Genomic DNA, 22,868 nt, shown 5'->3' with positions numbered 1-22,868 from the left:
AAATTTGGTCTGGGAGACCATCCAAAATACACAAAAAAATTGTTTACAGGATGAGTGTCCTATAGCCTTGTTGACAACAGCCTCACCCCAGTAAGACTGTAGGGGATGGGTGAAGAAGGATGTTACACCTACAGAATATAATTTATGCTACACGGTCAGTAATATCATGTTCCATGAGACTCTAGAGTAGCCGATGATTTAGCACTGGTTATGAGCCAGGCTACTGGGCTTGAATCCCAGCATTGCCACTTACAAGCTGTGTGACTCTTCTGGACTCCAGTTTTTCCATCTGTAAATTTTGCTCAATAATAGTACTTACCGAGTTGTAGTGAGGGTTAAATGTGTTCATGTAGGCAAAGCAATTCAAACAGGGAAAACCCATTGTCAGCTGTCATCATTAGTCCTTGGGGAAAAGCTGATGTGGTTTAATAACTTGAAAAAGGTAGAATCTGAAATTGTATATTGAATATGACCATGGAAAGTACATACCAAAATACTCCAGAGATGTCTAAAGTAACAGGAAGGATTGATGCCAAAATGGAGTCTGTGGTTGGCTCTGAGTTGCAGAGTCATCAGTGACCTTGATTTTTTTTTTTCCTTCTTTCTCCTTTCAATTTTCTGTAGTTTCTATGTTTTCTTTGGCCAACATTATGGAGAATGTACTATCATCGTGGGGTTTAAAGAGTCAGGTATGGGAGGGAACAGGGAAGGCAAGATCAGGGAAGTATGGGTTACCAGCAGTTTCATCTGGCCTGGGCCACATTTCTCTTTCTGGATCATATTCCCCTTCTCATTACTTCATCTGCTGGCCTCCCCCATGGTCCATGTGTGGCCACATCAATAGGAGTACGGAGTCTGGTTTGAGGGAAGTGACACAGCCACTTGTTTCTGCTTCCCAGGCTGTGACAAGGTTAGTTTATCTGTTTGTACTAAGCATGTGTTACTGAAAGGAAGGGCCAAGCTGGGAGGTGGAGGGGAGTGTGAGTGTGGAGGACAAGGGAAGTGAGTGGTGGAAAAGGCAGATGAGACTGTGAGTCCACCTGCCCAGCAGGCCTGGAGGTCAGTCACATGTAGAATCCCCAGCCCAGCTGTGCAGCAACTTGGCCCGCTCTGTGTGGGCCTTAAGGACCGGTCCTGCCAACAGCTGGCTCCATTCGTGCCACCTCTCCCTGGGGAAGAAACAACTTTTCACCTGGGCCATATAAGTGGGAGTAATGCCAGGCCAGGCTTCTGACTGGAGCACCTAGGACTCAAGTGGGTCCCATCCAATGCCCACATGGGGCACAGGGAACATTGAGTAGGGCGCTGGTTCAGTCAGGTGGCTCTGGGAATACATTATCTTAGGGGTAAGAACCTGAGATTCTGACATGTAATGCTAGGTGATCTTCTCCTGGGTCACCCAGCACCCTCTGTTTTTTGAGAGAAAAGTGAGGCTCTATCAAGCCTGGTGTGCTGCAGTCCATGGGGCTACAAAGTGTCGGAAACGACTGACTGAACTGAACTGAAATGAGGCTCCATCTGGTTCATGACTGGGCTACAAAGATGCATGACAAGTGGGGTGGGGTGTCCTTAGGGGCCAGATCACAGGATGAAGCCAAGCTCCTGATAAGAGAAGGAGCCTGTGCCTGGAGCTCTGCAGACCCAGTCAGTGCGGTGCAGTCATCTCTCATCTCTGTACTGCCTGAAGTATTGCAAAACTCCCCACTCTGGGCCTCACTTGCTGACAGTGCTGGCTATTGGAATCCATCTGCCTGCATAACCCCTTAGACCCTGACTCCAGCAGCTGGAAAGCTCACTCTAGGCATGAGGGCACAGTCTGGAGGGAGACCCACAGTACTGGGAACAGGTCCTGGCTCCATCCTCACTCTCTGTGTGGCCTCAGGCAAGGTGCTTCCCCTCTCTTATCCTCAGTTTCTTCCTCTGTAAAGCAGGGATCCACTCAGGACCCCAGAGGACGGTCCAAAGGTCCTATAAAACTACTCAGGACCCCAGAGGATGGTCCAGAGCCCTGAGGGAGAGAAAGGATGTGGGTGAATTTGAGCACAGAGGGAAGCTCAGCAAGGCTACTTGGGGGGGTGAGGCCTGGCCCTCTGATTGCCTGGTGCCCTGGGCCCTGGTCAAGACTTCCAGAGTCAGAAGAGTCAGCTCAGGGACAGTAGGGACGGGCAAGGCCACCTCAGGAGAGGCTCCAGTGGGCAATGCCATCTCCAGACAAGGAATCTGGGCTGATGGGAAAGGAAGCCCAAGGGCTGGGGCAGAGGGAGGAGGGATGTGTGGATGCCACTATTCTCCAGTAAGAGAGCTGGTGTTCCCCTGCCAAGTAGCTTCCTGTTCTTGGAATGGTTTTCCCAGGGCCTAGGCAAGCTGGGCTGGGAACTGGGGTCCAGGGGGACCAGAGGGCGTACAACTAAAATCCAAAAGGAGGGACTGCAGGTAAAGTGTGGGAGGGGCTTGGATGACAGCTTCCCTGAGACCCTCAGGGAAGGCCAGAGACTCATTCAGAACATCACAAGGCTCCGCCTGCCACCCCTTCTAGGCAGACACAGGCCCAAGAAAATTATTTCAAAGTGGAAAAGCCTCATAGTTTATTGCGGAAAATTCTTAAAGAGATGGGAATACCAGACCACCTGACCTGCCTCTTGAGAAACCTGTATGCAGGTCAGGAAGCAACAGTTAGAACTGGACATGGAACAACAGACTGGTTCCAAATAGGAAAAGGAGTACGTCAAGGCTGTATATTGTCACCCTGCTTATTTAACTTCTATGCAGAGTACATCATGAGAAACGCTGGACTGGAAGAAACACAAGCTGGAATCAAGATTGCCGAGAGAAATATCAATAACCTCAGATATGCAGATGACAGCACCCTTATGGCAGAAAGTGAAGAAGAACTAAAAAGCCTCTTGATGAAGGTGAAAGAGGAGAGTGAAAAAGTTGGCTTAAAGCTCAACATTCAGAAAACGAAGATCATGGCATCTGGTCCCACCACTTCATGGGAAATAGATGGGGAAACAGTGCAAACAGTGTCAGACTTTATTTTGGGGGGCTCCAAAATCACTGCAGATGGTGATTGCAGCCACGAAATTAAAAGACACTCCTTGGAAGGAAAGTTATGACCAACCTAGATAGCATATTCAAAAGCAGAGACATTACTTTGCCAACAAAGTTTCATCTAGTCAAGGCTATGGTTTTTCCTGTGGTCATGTATGGATGTGAGAGTTGGACTGTGAAGAAGGCTGAGCACTGAAGAATTGATGCTTTTGAACTGTGGTGTTGGAGAAGACTCTTGAGAGTTCCTTGGACTGCAAGGAGATCCAACCAGTCCATTCTGAAGGAGATCAGCCCTGGGATTTCTTTGGAAGGAATGATGCTAAAGCTGAAACTCCAGTACTTTGGCCACCTCATGGGAAGAGTTGACTCATTGGAAAAGACTCTGATGCTGGGAGGGATTGGGGGCAGGAGGAGAAGGGGACGATAGAGGATGAGATGGCTGGATGGCATCACTGACTCGATGGATGTGAGTCTGAGTGAACTCTGGGAGCTGGTGATGGACAGGGAGGCCTGGCGTGCTGCGATTCATGGGGTCGCAAAGAGTCGGACATGACTGAGTGACTGAACTGAACTGAACTGAACTGAACATTATGATGGCACCCCTAATGTCCCCCAGCTCTTCTGTCTTTGAACTGTGGTTGAAGGAGCCATATGATTTTCTCAGACAGAGCAATTGAAATCTGTGGACACACCTATACCAGGGGGCAGTTATTGAGCACTTGCTGTGTGTCAGGCACTATTACAGGCACTTTACAGCTAATTATCATTCAGTCTTCATAGCATATCCATAAAGGGAAAACTAAGGAACAAAGAAACTAAATAACTTGCTCATATGTATCTAGTAGTTGCTGAGCTGTATTGGGACCCTATTAGTGAGGGTATATGCGTGTGGATGTGTGTGTGTGACTAGCGCTGGGTATGTACACACTTGTCTGCATCTACTGGGAGTGTCTACCAATCTCTTATCAGGTGGCTGGGTCCAGGTGTGCATGTTTGACCCTGCAGTACCCCCTCATGCTCACACACTCACACGGCTCACTGGGTCCTTCCCGTCACCCTGCCTTGGGGAGGCTCCCTGGGTCCACCAGTCCCTGCCCTGCAGGGCCTGGTCCTTCTGAATTTATGGGTGCCCCTGGCTTGCTCCCTTCACTCTGGGTCCTGGGGCTGGACCATCGGTGGATGGAGGATGCGCTGCTGGCAGGGGAGGGGAGTTCCGTGAGTAGTGGCCCAGGGAAGTGAGAGTAGAGAAGCAAGAAGACTGGAATCCTAGGAGCACCCCCTTGTCTGGCACAGCCTCCCCCTCGACCCCAAGCCACTGGGACCATGCCAAGTCATGCCTCTCCCTCCCATGGACAGAAAACCCCAGAAGTTGGGGGAAGAAGGAGAAGAAGGGAGGAAGTTGACCTGGGACACGGTCTGATGCCTCACCAGCAGGCTCCCCTACCCTCCTTGGAGAAGGGAGGAAGTTGACCTGGGACACGGTCTGATGCCTCACCAGCAGGCTCCCCTACCCTCCTTGGAGCTTTCTGGCAGTGGTGACACCGAAGCTGGTGTGCGTCCCCCCAGCCCGCACTTCCCCACAGCTGCCAGGTGTGGTGTGCCCTCAGACCTGGAGGAAGAGGCCTGTTTGTAACTCCAGCAGGGTCTAAACCGACCCCTTGATTCCCAACCCAGTCCTGCTCACCCCCAGGCAGCCCCCCACCCTCCAGGAGTCTTCCTTCTCTCACCTTCTTGTCCCCTCAATTACCACGTCAGCCTGTCACTTCTAAATCTAGAGCTCACCAGTGCCTTCTGTCCCGCCCTGGAAGCCCGCACTGGCCCCCTTCTTGCTCTCCCTGTCCCCTCCCTCGTCACCACCCCCAACCTGTTCATGTCACCCCCCCACACCCAGTTAAACCTTTCCCAGGCTCTCTGTCACCCTCCAGGCCAGGCCCCCAGTCCAGCCTCCAAGGCTGTTCCCAGTCTACTCTTTGCTGGCCTCTCCAGATGTACAGAACTGTTTCCTCAGCACATCTTAACCTCCAGGCCTTTGTTCCTGCTGTTCCATCTGCCAGGAACGCCCTCCTCCCTGCTCCCACCACTCAAGCCTACCCTCCCTGGCCTGAGCCACTTCTGCTGGTCAGCCTAGATGTCCTGCCTTCCCTGTCTCCCAAGTCAGGCCAGTCTATGCCTCTATGTTCCTACAGCTCTTTGTGTCTCCAGTAACACACTGTGGAATTGGAGGCTGTTTACCTGTCAGACTCTCTTACCAGCTTGTGGGGACATGGGGATGATAAAAGGAGGCCTTTAATGCTGTGTAAAGAGCTTGAACTTGCTTTGAGGGTGGCAGGCAGCTTTAGAGTAGCCGAGCAGCATGATTTGGAACCTCTCTGGTTTATGACTCTTTTCTGCCCTAAATGGACTTCCCAAGACAGAACTTCCCAGGTGACACAAGTGGTAAAGAATCCTCCTGCCAATGCAGGAGACATAATAGACATGGGTTTGATCCCTGGGTCCGGAAGATCCCCTGGAGGAGGGCATGGCAACCCACTGCAATATTCTTGCCAGGAGAACCCCATGGACAAAGGAACGTGGAGAGCTACAGTCCACGGGGTTACAAAGAGCTGGACATGATTAAAATGACTTAGCATGCGTGCACAAAACAGAATTGGTCTCAACTGCAAGTAGTTTTCATTCAAGCAGCAGCAGCCAGGAACTTAGTCTGACTGAGGAAGGATATATGTGGGACCAAAGTTGGTGGGACGAGATAGTGGGGGGAAGGGAAGTCATTGTGTTTGTATTAAAATCCAGATGTCTCAAGGGAAGGGTATATTGATCCTCAAAACCAAACAAAAGAAAGAAATGTGTGCCCCACTCAAAAACCTCTGGCTGCTTTTCACCTGTTGTTGCCTGACAGGGCAGACCTTGTCTTCTCTCTGTGACAGCAGCTTGACTGATGCACTAGTCCAGACACCCACCCCCAGCCTGTTCTCCCATGTCCTGGTGGTGCTCTGAGAACTGTGCAACCCCAGAAGTCAGTCTCCCTCAGCTGGCGGGAGAGGAAAGAGCCCAGGCAGGCCATAACTGGGTGAGGTACTAGGGCTGGGAAGTTTGCATCTCACGTCCAAGGGTGGGAGCCCTGGCCCTGCTGGACTCTGCTCTGTCTTGTGCAAGGGCCAAGACTGGGCAGCATGGACACAGGGACCTCCCCCAGCCCTAGTCAGAGGCCTCTGAGGTCGGTTGTCCACTGGATCCCCTGAAGCCGCAGGACCCACCCTCTCCAACCCCAGGTCTCTGCCACCAGAGTCCACCCACCCATCTGATCAGAGAGGACAACATTTGTCCAGAACTAAGCAGAGCTTTGCTGCCTAAAGGGCCTGGGTTCACATGCAACAGTCCCCATCCTCATACTTTCTCAGTCTCTCACTCAGCAAGCATCCTTTAACCCCAGGTCCTGCCTGATACTGGTATGGGAGATGCAGAGTGGGTCAGGCTGATTTCCAGTCTCAGAGAGCTTCTGAGAGGGGAAGAGGAACACTGAAACCAGCAGTGCCAGCCTAGAGTGGGATACACTGTCATGGACAGAGCTCAGGCCAGGCCCAGAGAAGGCAGGGAAGGCCTTCCGGAGGAGGATCCTCTGCGGAGCTTGAGGTATGAGCTGGAACTTTCCTTGGAGCAAGTGGGAAGAGGAGGAAGTTTGGGAAAAATCCCCCTACATGAGAAGCAGGCAACATTTCACAGGAGTCACAGAGGGGCTGATGCTCTAATGCAGCGAGCAGTCCCCAATGTTTTTGGCACCAGCGACTGGTTTTGTAGAAGACAATTTTTCCATCGACTAGGGAGGAGGGAACGGTTTCAGGATGAGTCAAGTGCATTACATTTATTGTTCACTTTATTTCTTTTATTATGACATCAGCCCCACCTCAGATCATCAGGCATTAGATCCCGGAGGTTGGGGACCCCTGCTTTAAGAGACATGACTGCCCATCAGCCTGGTTTGGGTTAAAGTCTCTTAGCAGTGAGAGAGGGCTTCCTAGATGGCACTAGAGGTAAAGAACCCCCCTCCCCATGCAGGAGATGTAAGAGACCCTGCTTTGATCCTTGGGTCAGGAACATCCCCTGGAGGAAGGCATGGCAACCTGCTCTAGTATTCTTGCCTAGAGAATCCCAGGGACAGAGGAGCCTGGTGGGCTACAGTCCATGGGGTTGCAAAAGAGACACAACTGAAGCGATTTAGCACATAGCACAGCAGGGAGAGAAGGAGGCTGCCCGCCTGGGATGTGGTCACCCCTAGGGCTGAGCTCCAGCCCAGAAGTCTCAGGGCCTGCCTCAGAGTTCCTCCTGGACCTTCTTGCCCTTCTGCTTCTGCTGCCACTGCCCGAACTTGGTGGGAAGTATCTCTTCCCAGAGCTGCATTCTGGCCTCCCTTGGCTTCTGGTTGACCCGTGGCACCAGGCTGATTTCCAGGTATTCCTCCGCATGGTTGAATGGTGGCCAAAGAGGCAGCCCCTTGCCATTGGGGTCCCTGGGTGGGAGGAATGAATGAATGAAGACCAAGGCCTCCTGTATTGCTCCCAGGCAGGCAGCTCTAAGTAGTCCTAGGCCCAAAGCCAGGCAGGCCTGTTTGCTTACTCACCCTGTCCAGGCAAAGTTGGTCCACTGGGCCATCATGGTGAGGCTCAGTTGCTTCTCCTCTTCTGTGGCTTCTGGAAAGGCTGTGGGAAGGACAGACTTGGATCAGGTTCAGGTGGGTCCTGAAGGAGACTCCAGGGTCCCTTATGCTGACCTGAAACCTCTGTTTCTGCAGGCCCCTCTCCTCCCCTGGTGGAGCCAGAAACCTAAGGATCACCAGTCCATCATCCTCACCCAACATGGAGCTCTCATCCGTGAGGAAAGGACCGCCGAACATGAAGGTCAACTCAGCCCCATGATCAGCCTGCACCCAGGCTGGCTTGATCTTCGCAAAAGAACTGGGTCGATGCTGGAACTCATAGAAAAAGATGGAGACCCCAGAGTCTGTGGAGAGAGGGCTGGATGAGAGATGGTCACCCACAGCCTGATCAGGTACTATCTTTGCTAAGCCAGGCTCATCATAGCACCAATACCAGTGATAATAGTGATCATGACAAAATGATGAACAGCAAGCCTTTCCTGAGTACTTGCTGGATGTTCAGCACCAGTCCATGTGCTTTATGTGTCATCATTCAGTTCATCTTCATAATAACCTATGGGTTAGATCATTATGCATTATGATTGCCATTTTATTTCTTTAAATTTTTATTTATTTGGCTGCACCAAATCTTGTTGTGGCATGTAGGATCGTTAGTTCCCCCCGACCAGGGATAGAACCCAGGTCCCCTGCACTGGGAGCCTGGAATCTTAGCCACTGGACCATCAGGGAAGCCCCCACTATAGCCAATTTAGAAATGAGAAAATGAGCCCAGAAGGGTTATGTATCTGCCCAAGGGGTCACAAAGACAGGAACTCGGAACTGTTCTAGGACTATGTTAGGGTTTAGCCACAACAGGGGTCCACAGTCTCCAGGATCGAATGCCTAATGATCTGAGGTGGAGGTGACATCATAATAAATAGAAATAAAGTGCACAATAAATGTAATGTGCTTGAGTCATCCTGAAACCATCCCCCTCCCACTCCTGGTCTGTGGAAAAATTGTCTTCCATGAAAACAGTCCCTGGCGCCAAAAAGGTTAGGGACTGCTGAGCCATGAAGCTTGGAGGAAACAAGACTTTTCTCCCAGGAGGAAGGCTGAAAGCAGGAAAAATCACTCATGAGTCAATTGAATCCCAGAGAATTGGTGATAAGCCCTTCTGAGTGACCTCTGACAGGTCACTGCATCTCTCTGTGCCTTGGTTTTCTCCTCTGCAGAGTGTCCTGCCAGAGTCACCTCTCATTGCTGTAACACTGCATCCCGGAGAGGAAGTGGTGAGTGGGGGAAGCAGTGGAGCATGAGGCTGTGTCACCTGTGATAGCTCAGGTCCTGGGCTCAAGTGGGAAGGGTGGGACAGGTTAGACAGTGATAGGCTTACCTTGGAGGTCTCTCGCAAATTGCAACATGGGTAAGGTTATGATAATGTCACTTATCAATTCCTGGAAGGCCTCTCGCTTGGCTTGTCCATCTGAGCTGCTGCCTAGGTATTCCTTTATGATGGTGGGCATCACCTCAGTGGGCACATCCTGGGGCAAGAGGCCTTGTCAGATCCCATAGCCATGGCAGACCCTTCCAAGAAGTCCTGCATCCTCCTGTCTGGCGTTTTTCATATCCCAAGGCTCATGTGCCAGGAGGCTAGCCACCTGCCTTCCTTGGGGGTTCTAGATGATGTCTGGGTGGGAAGAGGTCAAATCTGGAGTTAAATGCTCACTCTGCAATCATTGCTTGGCTGTGTGACCTCAGACAGGTTGCTGAACCTCTCTGAAAGTCACTTCCTCCCTGTAAGGTGGTTTGGCAGCCTATGTGAATCACAGAGTTCTGGCCTAGAGCAGGCACTCAGTTGAAGTTTACTAGGAAGTTAGTGGAAGAATGAATCATGGGACTTCCCCCAGCTCCAGAGAGCAGTGATGAGGTTGTGTGAGTAAGGAGGGACTAGAGAGTCTCAAAGGAAGGAACTGTACATCGATTGAGCACCTCCTGGATACCAGACTCTTCCAATACAACATCCAGTATCTTTCTTAAACAGCTCACATGGGTGGGAAGTAGCATCCCTATTTATGAGTGAAGAAATGGAAGGTTAACTGTGGACAAGCAGCCAGGGTCAGGATTTGACCCCAGATCCACCAGGTTTCAGGCATCCCAGGAGGTGCTAGTGGTAAAGAACCTGCCTGCCAATTCAGGAGACTTAAGAGATGCGAATTCGATCCCTGGGTCTGGAAGAGCCCCTGGAGGAGGGCATGGCACCCACTCCAGTATTCTTGCCTGGAGGATCCCAGGGACAGAGGAGCCTGGCGGGCTATAGTCCATAGGGTTGCAAAGAGTCGGACAGGACTGAAGCAACTTAGCACGCATGCACCACCTGGTTTCAGGTCTGGCAGTGCCATCTTAAGCTCTGGGATCAGATGGCTGGCACAAGCTCTGCCTCTGCCCTTTACCTACCACGAGGCCTTGAGCCTCAGTTTCCTCATCTGTAACATGAGGATAATGAAAGTCCCTGCTTCACAAAGTTGTAATGAGGATTGGAGGATTTGAATGCCTGTCCTAGTGCTCAGCACAGCACAGTCCCTGGCAGAGAGTGTGTGCTCATTACGGGTAGTCTGTGATGAAAATGATGTGGTGATGCTCTTGCTCTGAGAACCATGTTGTGTCATGTCCAAGGGGATTCCTAGACAGAACTAAAATCCAACAGTTGCCCCCCAGGCTTGGTGGCAGGTAGGTAGCTGGGTGTTGGAGGGTAGGGGGTAGAGACTGTGTCGGGTTCAGCCCCACTGGACTACCCTTTCCTGCCTTTTTCTCACCATATTGGTCAAGGAGGGCCTCAGGATGGCCAGCATGTCCTCCAGGCTCAGTTGATCCATCTTATCCAGGAAACCCCAGCCCTGTGGAGACACCAAGGCCCTCTTAGTGCAGCCTCATCACGGCCCATGCCCCTCACCCTCACCTTCCCAGCCAGCTCCCAGCTTGGAGCAGGCCAGTGTTCACAGCCCTGTGACCATGAGCCCATTATGGAGCCAAGTGTGGCCAAACCCACTAGCCTGAAGACCTCCCTAAAAATAAACTTCTAATTCAGGAGGGAGGGAAAAGCACCAAATACAACAAGCAAGGGCTTAGCAGCAGTCTCGGAATTTGTTCAATATTTTCATAGAATAACATCAAGACCCCCAGGTCCTGTAGCAGGGGTTACAAAGAAAGTTCAAATGTTGTCTTTAAAATTAAATGTTGACTTCAGGAACTTCTCTGGTGGTCTGGTGACCGAGACCCTGCTTTCCATGCAGGGGGCCTAGGTTCGATCCCTGGTCAGGGAACCCACATGCTGCAACTAAGAGTTCGCATGGCGCAGCTAAGACCTGACACAGCCAAATAAATAATAGAAATAAAATAAATAATTCAAAAAATGTTGGCTTTGCATGTTACAGTTTTAAAAGCTGGGTCTCTGGTTTAAGTCCCAGCTCCACTACTTACTAGGTACATAACATGAACCAGTTACTTAAACTCTCTATGTCACAGTTTCTTAATCTGTAAGTGAGTAACAGTTGCTCAGTCATGTCTGACTCTTTGCGACCCCATGGACTGCATAAGTCCATGGAATTCTCCAGGCCAGAGTACTGGACTGGGTAACCTTTCCCTTCTCTAGGGGATCTTCCCAACCCAGGAATCGAACCCAGGTCTCCCACATTTCAGGCGAATTCTTTACTAGCTGAGCCACAAGGGAAGCCCAAGAATACTGAGCTATGAGGGAAGCCCCTTTTAATCTGTAAAAGGAGGGACAATATCTTACCTCATGGGATTGTTATGTGAACTGGGTTAATGCATAAAGGCCTTGACAGAGTAAGCAGAATAGAAAGGTTAAAGTTGTTAAAGTTATTTTCATGGCTCCCAGACTCTTGGCTAATCTTTGTAGTGGCAGGAACAAAAAATTCACAGATAAACAAACACAAAAAGTGTATACCCAAGAGGAGACGTTAATCTTCACTAGGAATTAAGGTACTAAACTAAAGGCCACAGAAGCTAAAGTAGCAAAACTTTTTAAACAGTTGTTCTACAAGATCAATATCCCAATTGCTCCTATACACTAGCAATGAATAATCTGAAGGTGACATGAAGAAAACAATTCCATTTACAATAGCATTGAAAAGAATAAAATACTTAGGAATAAATTTAATAAGGGAAGTACAAGACTGTACATTAAAAACTAGAAGACATAATTGAGAGAAATTAAAGAAGACTTAACTAAATGTGAAGATGTTCCATGTTCATGGATTGAAAGACTTAATATTGTTAAAATGACAATACTTCCTAAATTGAACTAGAGATTCAGTGTGATCCAATCAGAATCTCAGTTGCTTTTTTTTTTTCTTTTCAGGAATGGACAAGCCAACCACGATTCACATGGGAGTGCAAGGGACTCAGAATAGCTAAACAATTATGGACTGATTGTGTCTCCACATAAATATACGTGGAGTCATAATCCCCAGTACCTCAGAATGTGATCTTGTGTAAAGATGAGGCCATTAGTCAAGTTCAGTTGATTACAGAGGTAATCATTAGGGTGGGCTCTAGTCTAGTATCAGCTTCCCTGATGGCGCAGTGGGTAAAGAATCTGCCTGCAATGCAGGAGACACAAGAGTCGCATGTTCAATCCCTGAGTCAGGAAAATCCCCTGGAGAAGGAAATGGCAACCTACTCCAGTACTCTTCCCTGGGAAATCCCATGGACAAAGGAGCCTGACAGGCTACAGTCCATGGTGTCACAAAGAGTCAGAAGCAACTGAGCACAGAGCACTGTCTAGTATGTCTGGTGTCCTTGTAAAAGGGGGAATTTGCACAGAGATAGATAGGTCAGAGGGAAAGCCAGAGAGAGAACGCCATCTTTAAGCCAAGGAATACACGAGGCCAACGGAAACATTAAAAAGAGGCATGGATTCTCTCTCACAACACTTAGAAGGAACCAATCTTGCTAACATCTTGATTTCAGACTTGTAGCCTCTAGGACTGTGAGACACTTAATGTCCATTGTTTAAGCCACTCAGATTGTGGTTCTTTGTTATGGCAACTCTGACAAAATAATATAGCAATCTTGAAAAAGAAGAACAGAGTTGAGGAATTCACACTTCCCAATTTTAAAACTTACTATAATACTGCTGTAATCAAGATACTATGGCAGTGGCATAAGGATAAATGAATAAAGTAGAATTCAAAGTCCAGAAATAAACTCCTTCATTCATGACCAGCTGATTTTCAATAAGGGCACCAAGACAGTTCAATAAGAAAATAATAGTTTTTTTCAACAGATCATGCAGGGACAAGAAGATACCATGTGCAAAAGAGCCCTAGCTCACACCATATACAAAAATTAACTTGAAATGAATCTAGACCTAAATATAACAGCTAAAACTATAAAATTCTGAGAAGTAATCATAGAGGTAAACCTTTATGACCTTGGATTTAGCAATCATTTCTTAGGTATGACAAAAAAAAAAAGGGCAAACAACAGAAGAACAGATAAACTTCATCAATTTTTTTTTAATTGTGTGGCAAAGGATACTGTCAACAACGTGAAAATACAATCCACAGAATGGGAAAAATATTTGAAAATCATATACCTGGAATATATGAAAAATTTTACAACTCAACAATAAAAAGACAAATAATTCAATTTAAAAATGGGCAAAACAGAAGACAGTTCTCCAAAGGAAATATTAAAATGGCTGATAAGCACATGAAAAGATGTTCACCATTTTAGTCACTAGGGAAGTGCAACTCAAAACCACAATGAGATACCACTTCACACCCACTGGGATGACTACAATCAAAACAAAAGATATTAACAAGCATTGGCAAGCATGTGGAATAATTGAAATCCTTACACACTGCTGGTGGGAATATAAAGTGGTGCAGCTACTTTGAAAAATACTTCAGCAGTTCCTGAAATGATTAAGCATAGACTTAATCCATGACCCACTGGTTCCATCCCTGAGTATATAACCAAGACCAATTAAGGCATATATTTGCACAAAAACTGGTACACAAACGTTCATAGCAGGGGAATCCATAAGAGCCAAAAAGGTGGAAACAACCCAACTGTCTATCAACTGATGAATGGATAAACAAATGTGGTGTATCCATACACTGAACTACTACTACTACTAAGTCGCTTCAGTCGTGTCCGACTCTGTGCGACCCCATGGACTGCAGCCCACCAGGCTTCTCCGTCCATGGGATTCTCCAGGCAAGAACACTAGAGTGGATTGCCATTTCCTTCTCCAATACATGAAAGTGGAAAGTGAAAGTGAAGTCGCTCAGTCGTGTCCAACTCTTAGCGACCCCACAGACTGCAGCCTACCAGGCTCCTCCATCCATGGGATTTTCCAGGCAAGAGTACTGGAGTGGGGTGCCATTGCCTTCTCCCATACACTGAACTATTCAGCCATAAAAAAGAGGGAAGTACTGATATCCACTACAACATAGACGGCCCTTGAAAACATTATATTAGGTGAAAGAAGTCAGACACAAAACCCCAAGTAGTGTATGATTCTATTATATGAAATGTCCAGAAGAGGCAAATCCATAGATTTGACAGAGAGTAGATCAGAGATAGATAGTAGATTCATGATTGCCAAGTGCTGGGGTGGGGGCCATGGGGAGGGATGGGAAGTGACAGCTAAATGGGTATGGGCTTCTTTCTGTGTGATGGTGAAGCAAATGTTCTGGAATAAGATATGGTGATGGCTGCACAGCTTTGTGAGTATACTAAGAACCACTGAATTGTACACTTTAAAGAGGTAACTTTTATGCTATGTAAATTATATTTTTTAAAAGTTGACATTTAAAAAATTGTGCTCTGCAAATGCTGGTAAGGTTGCAAGAAAGCCTGTAGATTCCAGGGACTTCACTGGTGATCAAGTGGTTAGGACTCTGTGCTTCCACCACAAGGGGCCTGGGTTTGATTCCTAATCCGGGAACTAAGATCCCCCAAGCCTCATAGCAGTCAAACGAAATGAAACAAAACAAAACAAAAAACCTGTAGACATTGCTGGTGGCAGCTTGAATCAGTGAAGTAATTTCAGAAAGTGCGGTACCAATAGCAACATGTAAGAAGTGGAGAGGTTTCCATTAGGAATACAGATTACTTTTCATGGCTAAAGCTTTCGCCGTGGATACTTAGTAAACATCTAGTTGGCTGAAAATGTTATGGTTGTGCTCCTATGGAGAGTGGAAGGAACGCCTGCACTAGTGATGGGGTGAGCAGCCCGCTGAGTCACCAACCTGAGAAATATCTTTAGCTACAAAGTCCTGGGCACAGCATTCCACACCAGACAGGTTTGCCTATGTCTTGGGAGCCAGCCAAGTCGGCTGTCTTTCACTTAACACTCACAATTCAATGTTGCAAGTGTGGGGGCAAGGCTGCCTACCAGAGTTCAGGGCACTCTTCTGCTATTACACACACACACACACCTGGACTGTAAACTCCTACAAACTTCAGTGAGTGTCAACATTGCTTAAGGCTTTCATCTAACAAGCACCCAAATGTCCCCCTGGGAATTAAATCCAAGGAAATAAGTCAAAGGACAAAGCTGTGGACATGAAGACATTCACTGCAATATTAGCTTCAGTGATTAAATTGAGAAGCTGCCTAAGCAATGAAATGAAGGAAAATTATGAGACGACCCTTTCTTTGTGGAAGGTTTTGCAGGCATTAAATTCATTCATTGTGAAGATGGGTGGGAGAGTGAGAATGAAATATGAGAAGATGCTTAGAAGGAAGGTATGACGGTGACACTGTGTGGGGTGTTCTGTGCACCTGAAAAGGACTGGAAGGCACGTGGGCCATGATGTCTCCCAGTGACTTGACATTGTCAGAAACCTGGGAATCTTGGGGGCTTGGTCTCTCAGGTACAGAGTCACACAAACTAGTCTCATAGAGCCTGATTCATAAACCAGACACCAAGGCAGGAATATGCCATGGATCAGTACTTCCTAGAAAGTATAAAAATGTGGTCCCTAAGAAGGAAATATTTGCTTTGAGAAAATGAAACTGGGTCAGCCTCTGCTTCCTCACCTATGAGACAGAAGGGTCTGAGCTCACAGCACATGGAGATGATGTCGGGGTGGGAGAGAACCACATGGGGCAGGGAGGGCCTTGAAGGGCACACTCACCCTGGGGATGAGCCAGCCAAACTCATGGTTGTTGAAACCGAAGAGGAAGGGCACAGAGGGGAACTGCCTCTCCCTCAGGAGCTCCTCAGCGCTCTTGGGAAAGAAGGTGCCGTCGATGTTGTACGAAGCTATTTTTTTCTACAGGAGAAAACAAAGCAGAGAGCCTCCCAGTCAGGCCCTCAACAGATGGGACCCTAGAGATGCCTTGGCTGCCTGCCTGGGTGGCTGAGCCTTAAGGAGAAGAGAGGGGATGAGATCACCAAGGTGAGAAGACTGGAGGGAGTTGGGAGACCAGGCCCATGATGCTTTTAAGCCGTCTTCTTTGCTAGAAGACCCTCAGGACTGGGGTGGCCCCCCTCTTCATGCCCCCAGACCCTTCGCCTCCTGGGTAGCTGCCTCACCCTACACTGATGATTGGCCCTCTGCTGCTGCAGGCACTGGACAGAATCCCCTCTGTGTCACTGCCCACTGCCATTCCCCAAGAAGTGAGCATACCGACTTGTAGGCGAGGATCATCTCCTTGATCGTCTTCTGCCGAAGGCACTGCACCATCTCAGCCGAGGAGTCAGAGTTGCAGGCCAAGGATTCTGCGAGGGTCTGGGAAAGAAAAGTGTCTTGACTCCCTCTCGCCCATCAGTGCCCACTTCCAGCCCTCTGCCTCCCACAGAGGACAAATTTGTAGGAGAAACGGGTCAATGATGTAAGAGACAGGACCTTGACACTGGCCAGAGATCCACCACCAACTCAGATAAGCTTTCCTTGCCCACCAGCTTGGGTGGTCCCCAGGCACTCCATATGTCCCCCATTAAGTCATTACTGTCACTATCTGTGTGTGTATGTGTGTGTCTGGGTCCCCTCTACCCCTGTGAGAACAGTGTCATTATCTAATTAACTCTAGTCCCAGAGTCAGTGGGCTCAAAAAAGTTTTATGAAGTAAGGGAAGGAGGTGATGCTAGTTATAAAGAACTTGTCTGCCAGCGCAGGGGATGTGAGAGATGTAGGTTCAATCCCTAAGTCTGGGAAGATCCCCTGGAGGAGGGTACAGCAACCCACTCCAGTATTCTTGCCTGGAGACTGCCATGGACAGAGGAGTCTGGTGGGCTATAGGCCACAGGGTCCCAAAGGGTTGGACACAACTGAAGTGATTTAGTATGCAGGCACACAAGGAAAGGAGAGAGGGTTTAGGTGGGGAGGGAGTCATGTGTGCGCTACTCTGGCAGGGAGGGGACCGTGGTTGGTGCTGAGGCTGGAGCAGGGTCAGGTAGCCCGTGAGGCTGGAGGGATGACTTCAGGGACCATGTCACACCCTAGGAGCTCTGGCGGTTTTCCCTGAGTTCTCACTGGTCATGTGTTTCCTTCAGCCTAGTGTGTCCCTCTCTGCCAGCAAGGAGCTGGCTACTGGTTAACACCTCCGCCCTGGGACTCCAACAGCAAGCATAGGGCAGGTGTACATGGGGTGAGAGAGTGAAAGAAATGCAGACCTGAGCCAGGAGCCAGGGGTTAGGATCCAGTAACCCCGGTATGGTGATGATTCCACTCTGTGCTATAGCTCTGTGGAACAGCCCTGCAGCCAGCGGGGACAGGACCTGAGGGCAGTGTGGAGGACAGATGGCTGTCAGAGGAGGGCAGAAGATCCGGGAGGTCTGGGACCACAGGAGATACCAATGCTGGCTCCCTCCCTGGGGTGACTCACCAGGGCAGAGACGACAGAGGCCCCGCTAGATTCACCAAAGATGGTGACAGAGTTGAAGTCACCCCCAAAGGGGGTGATGTTCCCCTGCACCCAGCGCAGAGCAGCCACGACGTCGAGGAAGCCCCAGTTGCCAGGAGCGTGCTTGTCTCCAGTGCTGGCAGTTGGGTGGGGCAGTGGTTAGGGCCGGTTGGATCCCTTGACAGATCTTCCTCAGCCTCTGAAGTTTTGCTCTGAATCAGCCCCTGGGATGCCCCACCTTCCCTTGCTCCTCAATCTGGCCTGGCTATGGGCGATGCCCAGTAGCCAGATTCCCAGTATGTGGGATGGGTGGGCCTGGCTGGGCAACCCGCCAGCTTTGGCTCTCCAGCGGCTTCTGGAATGTGTTGTTCCTTGACCCTACAGACTCTGTTGACCCACAGGCCAGGAGCCAAAGTCTTGTGCCCAAAGGCCCAAGTCAAACCCTGGCTTTGGCTGAGCCCCTCCCCCAAGGGAGTGGAGCCTCAGCTGACTCTTCTCGGCCCAGCACCCTGCTTGCCTGGGACCTGGTCTCGCTTCGAGTTCCGGACCCTCACCCTATGCAGTCACTGACCTCCGCCAGGCCTGCTGCCTCACCTGAAAAAGCCAAGGAAGCCCAGGCGGTACTGGACTGTGACCACAACCACGTCCCCATAGGCGGCCAGGGCAGACCCATCGTGGGAGGTGGCGGTGCCAGTCACGAGAGAGCCCCCGTGGAACCACACCATGACCTGCAGAGATGGCCGTGGGTCAGTGATTGCGGCTGCCCATTGACTGGCTCAGGGCCTTCTGGGGACTCCTGGGGCACTTTCGAAGCGGGGGTGGGGAGAAATCAAGCCTGGCCGCACTGGCTGGGTGGACAGGGCCCTCTAGGCAGCTCACTGGCCTTCCTGCCCCCGAGGGGGCCTCAGCCGGGCTGTATATGTTGAGGATCAGGCAGTCCTCCGAAATGGGGAAGGTCTGGTGCTTTCCATCCAGCATAAATCTGCTGTTGTTCATTCTCTCCAGATCCTGTGGGCACCTGTGGTGGAGGAGGAGCCTGAGGGCCAATGGGTCAGCCCCACCAGCCCAGGTAGCTGGACCCCTGCCACCTGCCTGCCTGCCCACCTCCGCGGGGCTACTCACACGGCGTGGGCCCTACTGGCATCTCGCACGCCCTCCCAAGACTCCGCTGGGCGCGGGGCCGAGAACCGGTGGGGCCCCAGGGGTGGCTGGGCGAATGGGATGCCCAAGAAGACATTCACAAGACGGTCTGTGCCCTTCACGCCCACCTGCCGGCCTCGCACACGGCCCAGGGGTGTGTCCGCTTCAGGCTGAGTGACCCCCGGCCCTGAGGGCAGGACAGAGGGGCTGTGGGTGAGTGTGCATGGGGTGGCAGATGGACCCACTAGTCTGCTCTCTGAGCACCTCCTCTGCCAGGCCGGGTTCTGAACACTCTGATGAACTGCCCCAGCCTGCCTGTGAAACGGGTCTTGTGACTACCACCTAAGTCCTCTCCCCACCTCTCCTCCAGATTGAGTCAGTTCCCCCTAGTGATCAAGCTAAACTACCCTGCGACCCACAGACCTGCCAGGTGGGCAGTGGGTGGTGGGCTTGGGCCGGCCACTTGCCCTCTCTTAACTCTCACCTGCTGAATAAGGTGTGACAACCTTATCTTTTTGGTTTTTCTGTTCTGATAATTTGACATCTGGCTCGCTGGCCTTGCCCTCCCAGGGCTAGCCAGTTCTTAGAGATGGTAAACCACTCACTGAGACATGTGCCCTTCACAGTCCATCCAGAGGCCATGCCCCCGGCCCCCGCCACCTCTGGGCACCCTCATGCTCCTGGCAACTAACCACCTGCCCTAATCAATGCAAGGCCAAGTCCCGGACAACTAGGGACAGCCCCGTGCCCCAGAACCTACTGAAACCATTCCAGTGAGCTAACCCAGACCTACTCTGCCTGTCTCACCTGTTCCTCCCACAGGAAACAATGAAAGCTCTCATCCACATCCCTCCCCACCCTGCTCATTTCCTCTGCCTCCTGAGGGACCCCTGCTTCCCTGAGTGGCCCTGTTTCTAGGGAATGGCAAGTAAACTTTCTTTCTCATGATAATCATTTCTATGTCTGTGTCTTACTGATTAAATGAAATCCTAGGAACTCTTAAAAACATGACAAATTGCACTTAAAAATGGTCAAAATGGTAAATTTTATGTTTTGTATGTTTTATCATAATAAAAAAAAGAGGTGGGTAGCATTACCCGGATGGTTGCCCCTGCCCAGAGAGGATGTTCAACCCTTGGCATTCCGGTGAACAACTGAACAGAACAGAGGGCTCCTTCTCTGAGCAGGCTGCCCACCTTCCCTGTCCCTACCCAACTCTTGCCCCTTCCTCCAAGTCCTCCCACCAACCCAGAAGCTCCCACCTCTGCAGGCCCTGTGGGTGTGTCTTACCAGTGTCTGTAGCAGAGAATGCCAGGAGCAGACAGGCCACCCCGACCAGGGCCCTGGACCCGGTTCTTACCACTGTGCCCATGCTTCTTACTCACACTCAACTGTGGGCAGAAGTGGTGGAAGGTAGAACAATGTCCCTGCCCTTTGGCACAGCCAATCTCTAAACGGTTGTTAGGAAAGCCTCAGCAGACCGCCCCAACCTGACTGGTGGCCAGTCCAAAGACCCAGAGTCTAGCACCCAGGTTGGGGGAGGAGGGAGGTGGGGCTGGGAGAGCAGCCCTGCCAGCAGGAGCCTGGGTGATATGACAGCCCTAGGCAAGGGAAGGTGCTCTACAACCCTGGGTTCAAGTTCCAGCTCTCCTGACACCAAGACTTCCAGAACACTTTGTACACTCACTGCAAGACACACATATCACCTACCTGAGTGAATAGTGGACATGACCCCGGTGCCAGTCCTGCTCTGAGTGAACCAGCTCACTGGGGTGGGGGCCACTGTCTGGTCCTACCTGCTGGAGGGGCACCTGAGCTCTGCAGCAGGGTAGAGGGAACTGGGGTTGACGCCCCCTTTAAAAAAAAAATTTATTTATTTTTGGCTGCATCAGGTCTTTGTTGTGCAAGCAAGATCTCCTGGCTCAGGAGTTGGGGGTGCTCAGGCTTAGATCCCTGGAGGTATGTGGGATCTTAGTTCCCCCACCAGGGATTGAACCCTCATCTCCCTCATTGGAAGGCAGACTCTTAACCACTGGACCACCAGGGAAGTCCCTTTTTTAAAAAAAATCGAGTCTTCCCTTGTAGCTCAGTCGGTAAAGAATCTGCCTGCAAGGCAGGAGACCTGGGTTTGATTCCTGGGTTGGGAAGATCCCCTGGAGAAGGAAATGGCACCCACTCCACTATTTTTGCCTGGAGAATCCCAAGGACAGAGGAGCCTGGCAGGCTACAGTTTATGGAGTCTCAAGAGTCGGACACGACTTAGCAACTAAACCACCACCAAATTCACATTACAATGAACCATTATAAAGTATACAATTCAGTGGCATTTAGTGTATTTGCGATTTCGTGCAATCTTTCTAGTTACAAAATTCTTTCATTACCCCAGCAATATATCCTACCCATTAAACAGTCACTCTCCATTCCCACTCCTACCCCTTCACCTTCCATGCCAATAACCCCATCCCCTGAGGAGCCAATAACCATTAATCTGCTCTCTGACTCCATAGATTTACCTATTCTGGATGTATCACATTAAAGCAATCATATGATATGTGACATTTAGTATCTGGCTTCTCTCCCTCAGCATGATGTTTTGGAGTTTCATCTAGGGTGTAGCACATATCAGTACTTACTTTTTATGGTCAAATAATATTTCACTGTGGGTGCAGCAACATTTTTTCTACCCATTCATTCATTGAAGGGCATTTGGGTTGTTTCCTCCTTTTGACTCTTATGAATTACACTGTTGTAAACATTTGTTTATGAGTTCCTGTGCGGTCCTATGTTTTCGTTTCTCTTGGCTGTAGAGCTGGGAATGGAACTGCTGGTAGTAGTTCTGTGTTTAATGTTTTGAAAAACAGACAAGCTCTTTTTCATGGTGGTTGGATGATGCCTTGGGCCCGAGCAGCCCTGCTGAGGGGCCTGTGGGCTGAGGATCCCCAGGGTGTATGCTGGGGATAACTCTCAGATAGGCTGACTCTCTGGAAGTGGCCTCACGTGGCAGCGGTGGAGGCAGGGCACTACCCTCCACTGGGCCTGAGACTCCTGGGCAGGGATGATGGAGGAAATGGGGCAGGAAGACTCCTTGTAGCAACTCAAATCAACATGACTTCAAATCTGAAGCAACGTGACTTCAAATCTGAAGCAACGTGATTTCAGAGCCAGCCCTCCTGCCCTGAGATCCTGGCTCTGCCACGTGTCAGCTGTGTGACCTGGTACAAGTTACTTCACAGTTCCAGGCCTAGTTTTGTCTTCCATTAAACAGTGATGATAAGAGGAGCCACCTCGCAGGGTTCAAGTGAGGTTACAGCACGAAAACATGAGGTATGAAACCAGAGGCAAGGAGAGCCTGTTCTTGTGTCAGAACAGGATGTCCGGCTCTCTGCTGGCTTGGGAGACCCCCACCCCATGGGCCCCAGTGTCAGGAACATGACTGGCTGGGAGTGAGAGGTGGGGGGATGGGTGGAGAGTACAATGCACTGGCAAATATTTGCTAATTTGAACAGCTGAATGTGCTGTTCATTGAGGGACTGGGTGAAGGTCATGGCTGGACTGGAAGCCAGATCCTCTCCTGGAGTTCCAGCTCACACCTCAATTTGGAGAGCCTGAGGACCAAATTTCTCTCCTGCCAGAAACAACCAGGGCAGCTTCCTGAATCCTCTTTGGAAATTTCCCTGGTGGGGCCATTCCCTCTCTCAGAATCCCAGGTACATGCAAGGGCTCATGAGAGAGAGACTGAGAAAGAGGAAGGTGGGTGATGGAGGGAGGTAACCAGCCACAATGAGATACCACTACACATCCATTAAATTAATCAAATGTAAAAGACTGATAAGACGAGGTGCTGGTGAGAATCTGGAGTAATTGGAACTCACATATATGGCTAATGAGTATGCAAAAATGGCATAGTCAAGTTGGAAGGCAGTTTGACATTTTCTTTCAAAGTTAAGCACACACTTTCCATATGACTCAGTGAATCCACTGTTAGCTATTTGCATGTGTGCTAAGTTGCTTCAGTTGTGTCCAACTCTTTGCAACCCTATGGACCAGACTATAGCCTTCCAGGCTCCTCTTTCCATGGGATTTTCCAGGCAAGAATATGGGAGTGGGTTACCATGCTGTCCTCTAGGGATTGAACCTGTGTCTCTTATGTCTCCTGCAGTGA

General features: G+C 49.9%; 1 protein-coding gene across 16 annotated transcripts; it reads right to left on the bottom strand.

The window, feature by feature from the left end:
• Nucleotides 1-6,904: 6,904 nt before the first annotated feature.
• Nucleotides 6,905-20,101, bottom strand: CES3 (carboxylesterase 3). Of its 16 annotated transcripts, none has more exons than XM_086349576.1 (13): nucleotides 19,997-20,101; nucleotides 18,689-18,893; nucleotides 18,446-18,602; nucleotides 18,161-18,294; nucleotides 17,549-17,702; nucleotides 17,337-17,441; nucleotides 16,351-16,452; nucleotides 15,856-15,993; nucleotides 10,498-10,578; nucleotides 9,078-9,225; nucleotides 7,897-8,046; nucleotides 7,667-7,745; nucleotides 6,905-7,555 (listed from the first exon to the last, which is right to left on the bottom strand). In XM_086349576.1, the coding sequence occupies exons 1-13, from the start codon at nucleotides 20,076-20,078 to the stop codon at nucleotides 7,360-7,362; spliced, it is 1,731 nt and encodes a 576-aa protein (XP_086205702.1). In that variant the 5' UTR covers nucleotides 20,079-20,101; the 3' UTR covers nucleotides 6,905-7,359. The 16 variants fall into 16 exon arrangements, 12 of the variants coding, with proteins under 12 accessions (XP_086205702.1, XP_086205703.1, XP_086205708.1 ...); XM_086349577.1 differs by having other exon boundaries at nucleotides 18,446-18,584; XM_086349582.1 differs by having other exon boundaries at nucleotides 18,446-18,584; nucleotides 18,835-18,893.
• Between the last annotated feature and the right edge of the window lie 2,767 nt (nucleotides 20,102-22,868).

The sequence above is a fragment of the Bos grunniens genome, chromosome 18, assembly GCF_055505025.1.
Source record: "Bos grunniens cultivar Pamir isolate PY7600 chromosome 18, Bosgru_T2T1.0, whole genome shotgun sequence".
Taxonomy (NCBI): Eukaryota; Metazoa; Chordata; class Mammalia; order Artiodactyla; family Bovidae; genus Bos; species Bos grunniens.
The sequence above is the reverse complement of the archived record's forward strand: the minus strand, read 5'-3'. Positions and strand labels throughout refer to the sequence as shown.

Bases quoted from the DNA above. Each gene is read 5' to 3' on its own strand.
- CES3 (XM_086349576.1), bottom strand. From the start codon at position 20,078: ATGGGCACAGTGGTAAGAACCGGGTCCAGGGCCCTGGTCGGGGTGGCC. The intron at 17,442-17,548 runs GTGAGTCACCCC...CACTGCCCTCAG, and splicing joins CCTCTGTCGTCTCTGCCCTG to GTCCTGTCCCCGCTGGCTGC. The intron at 7,746-7,896 runs GTGAGGATGATG...TCCTTCCCACAG, and splicing joins GGATGAGAGCTCCATGTTGG to CCTTTCCAGAAGCCACAGAA.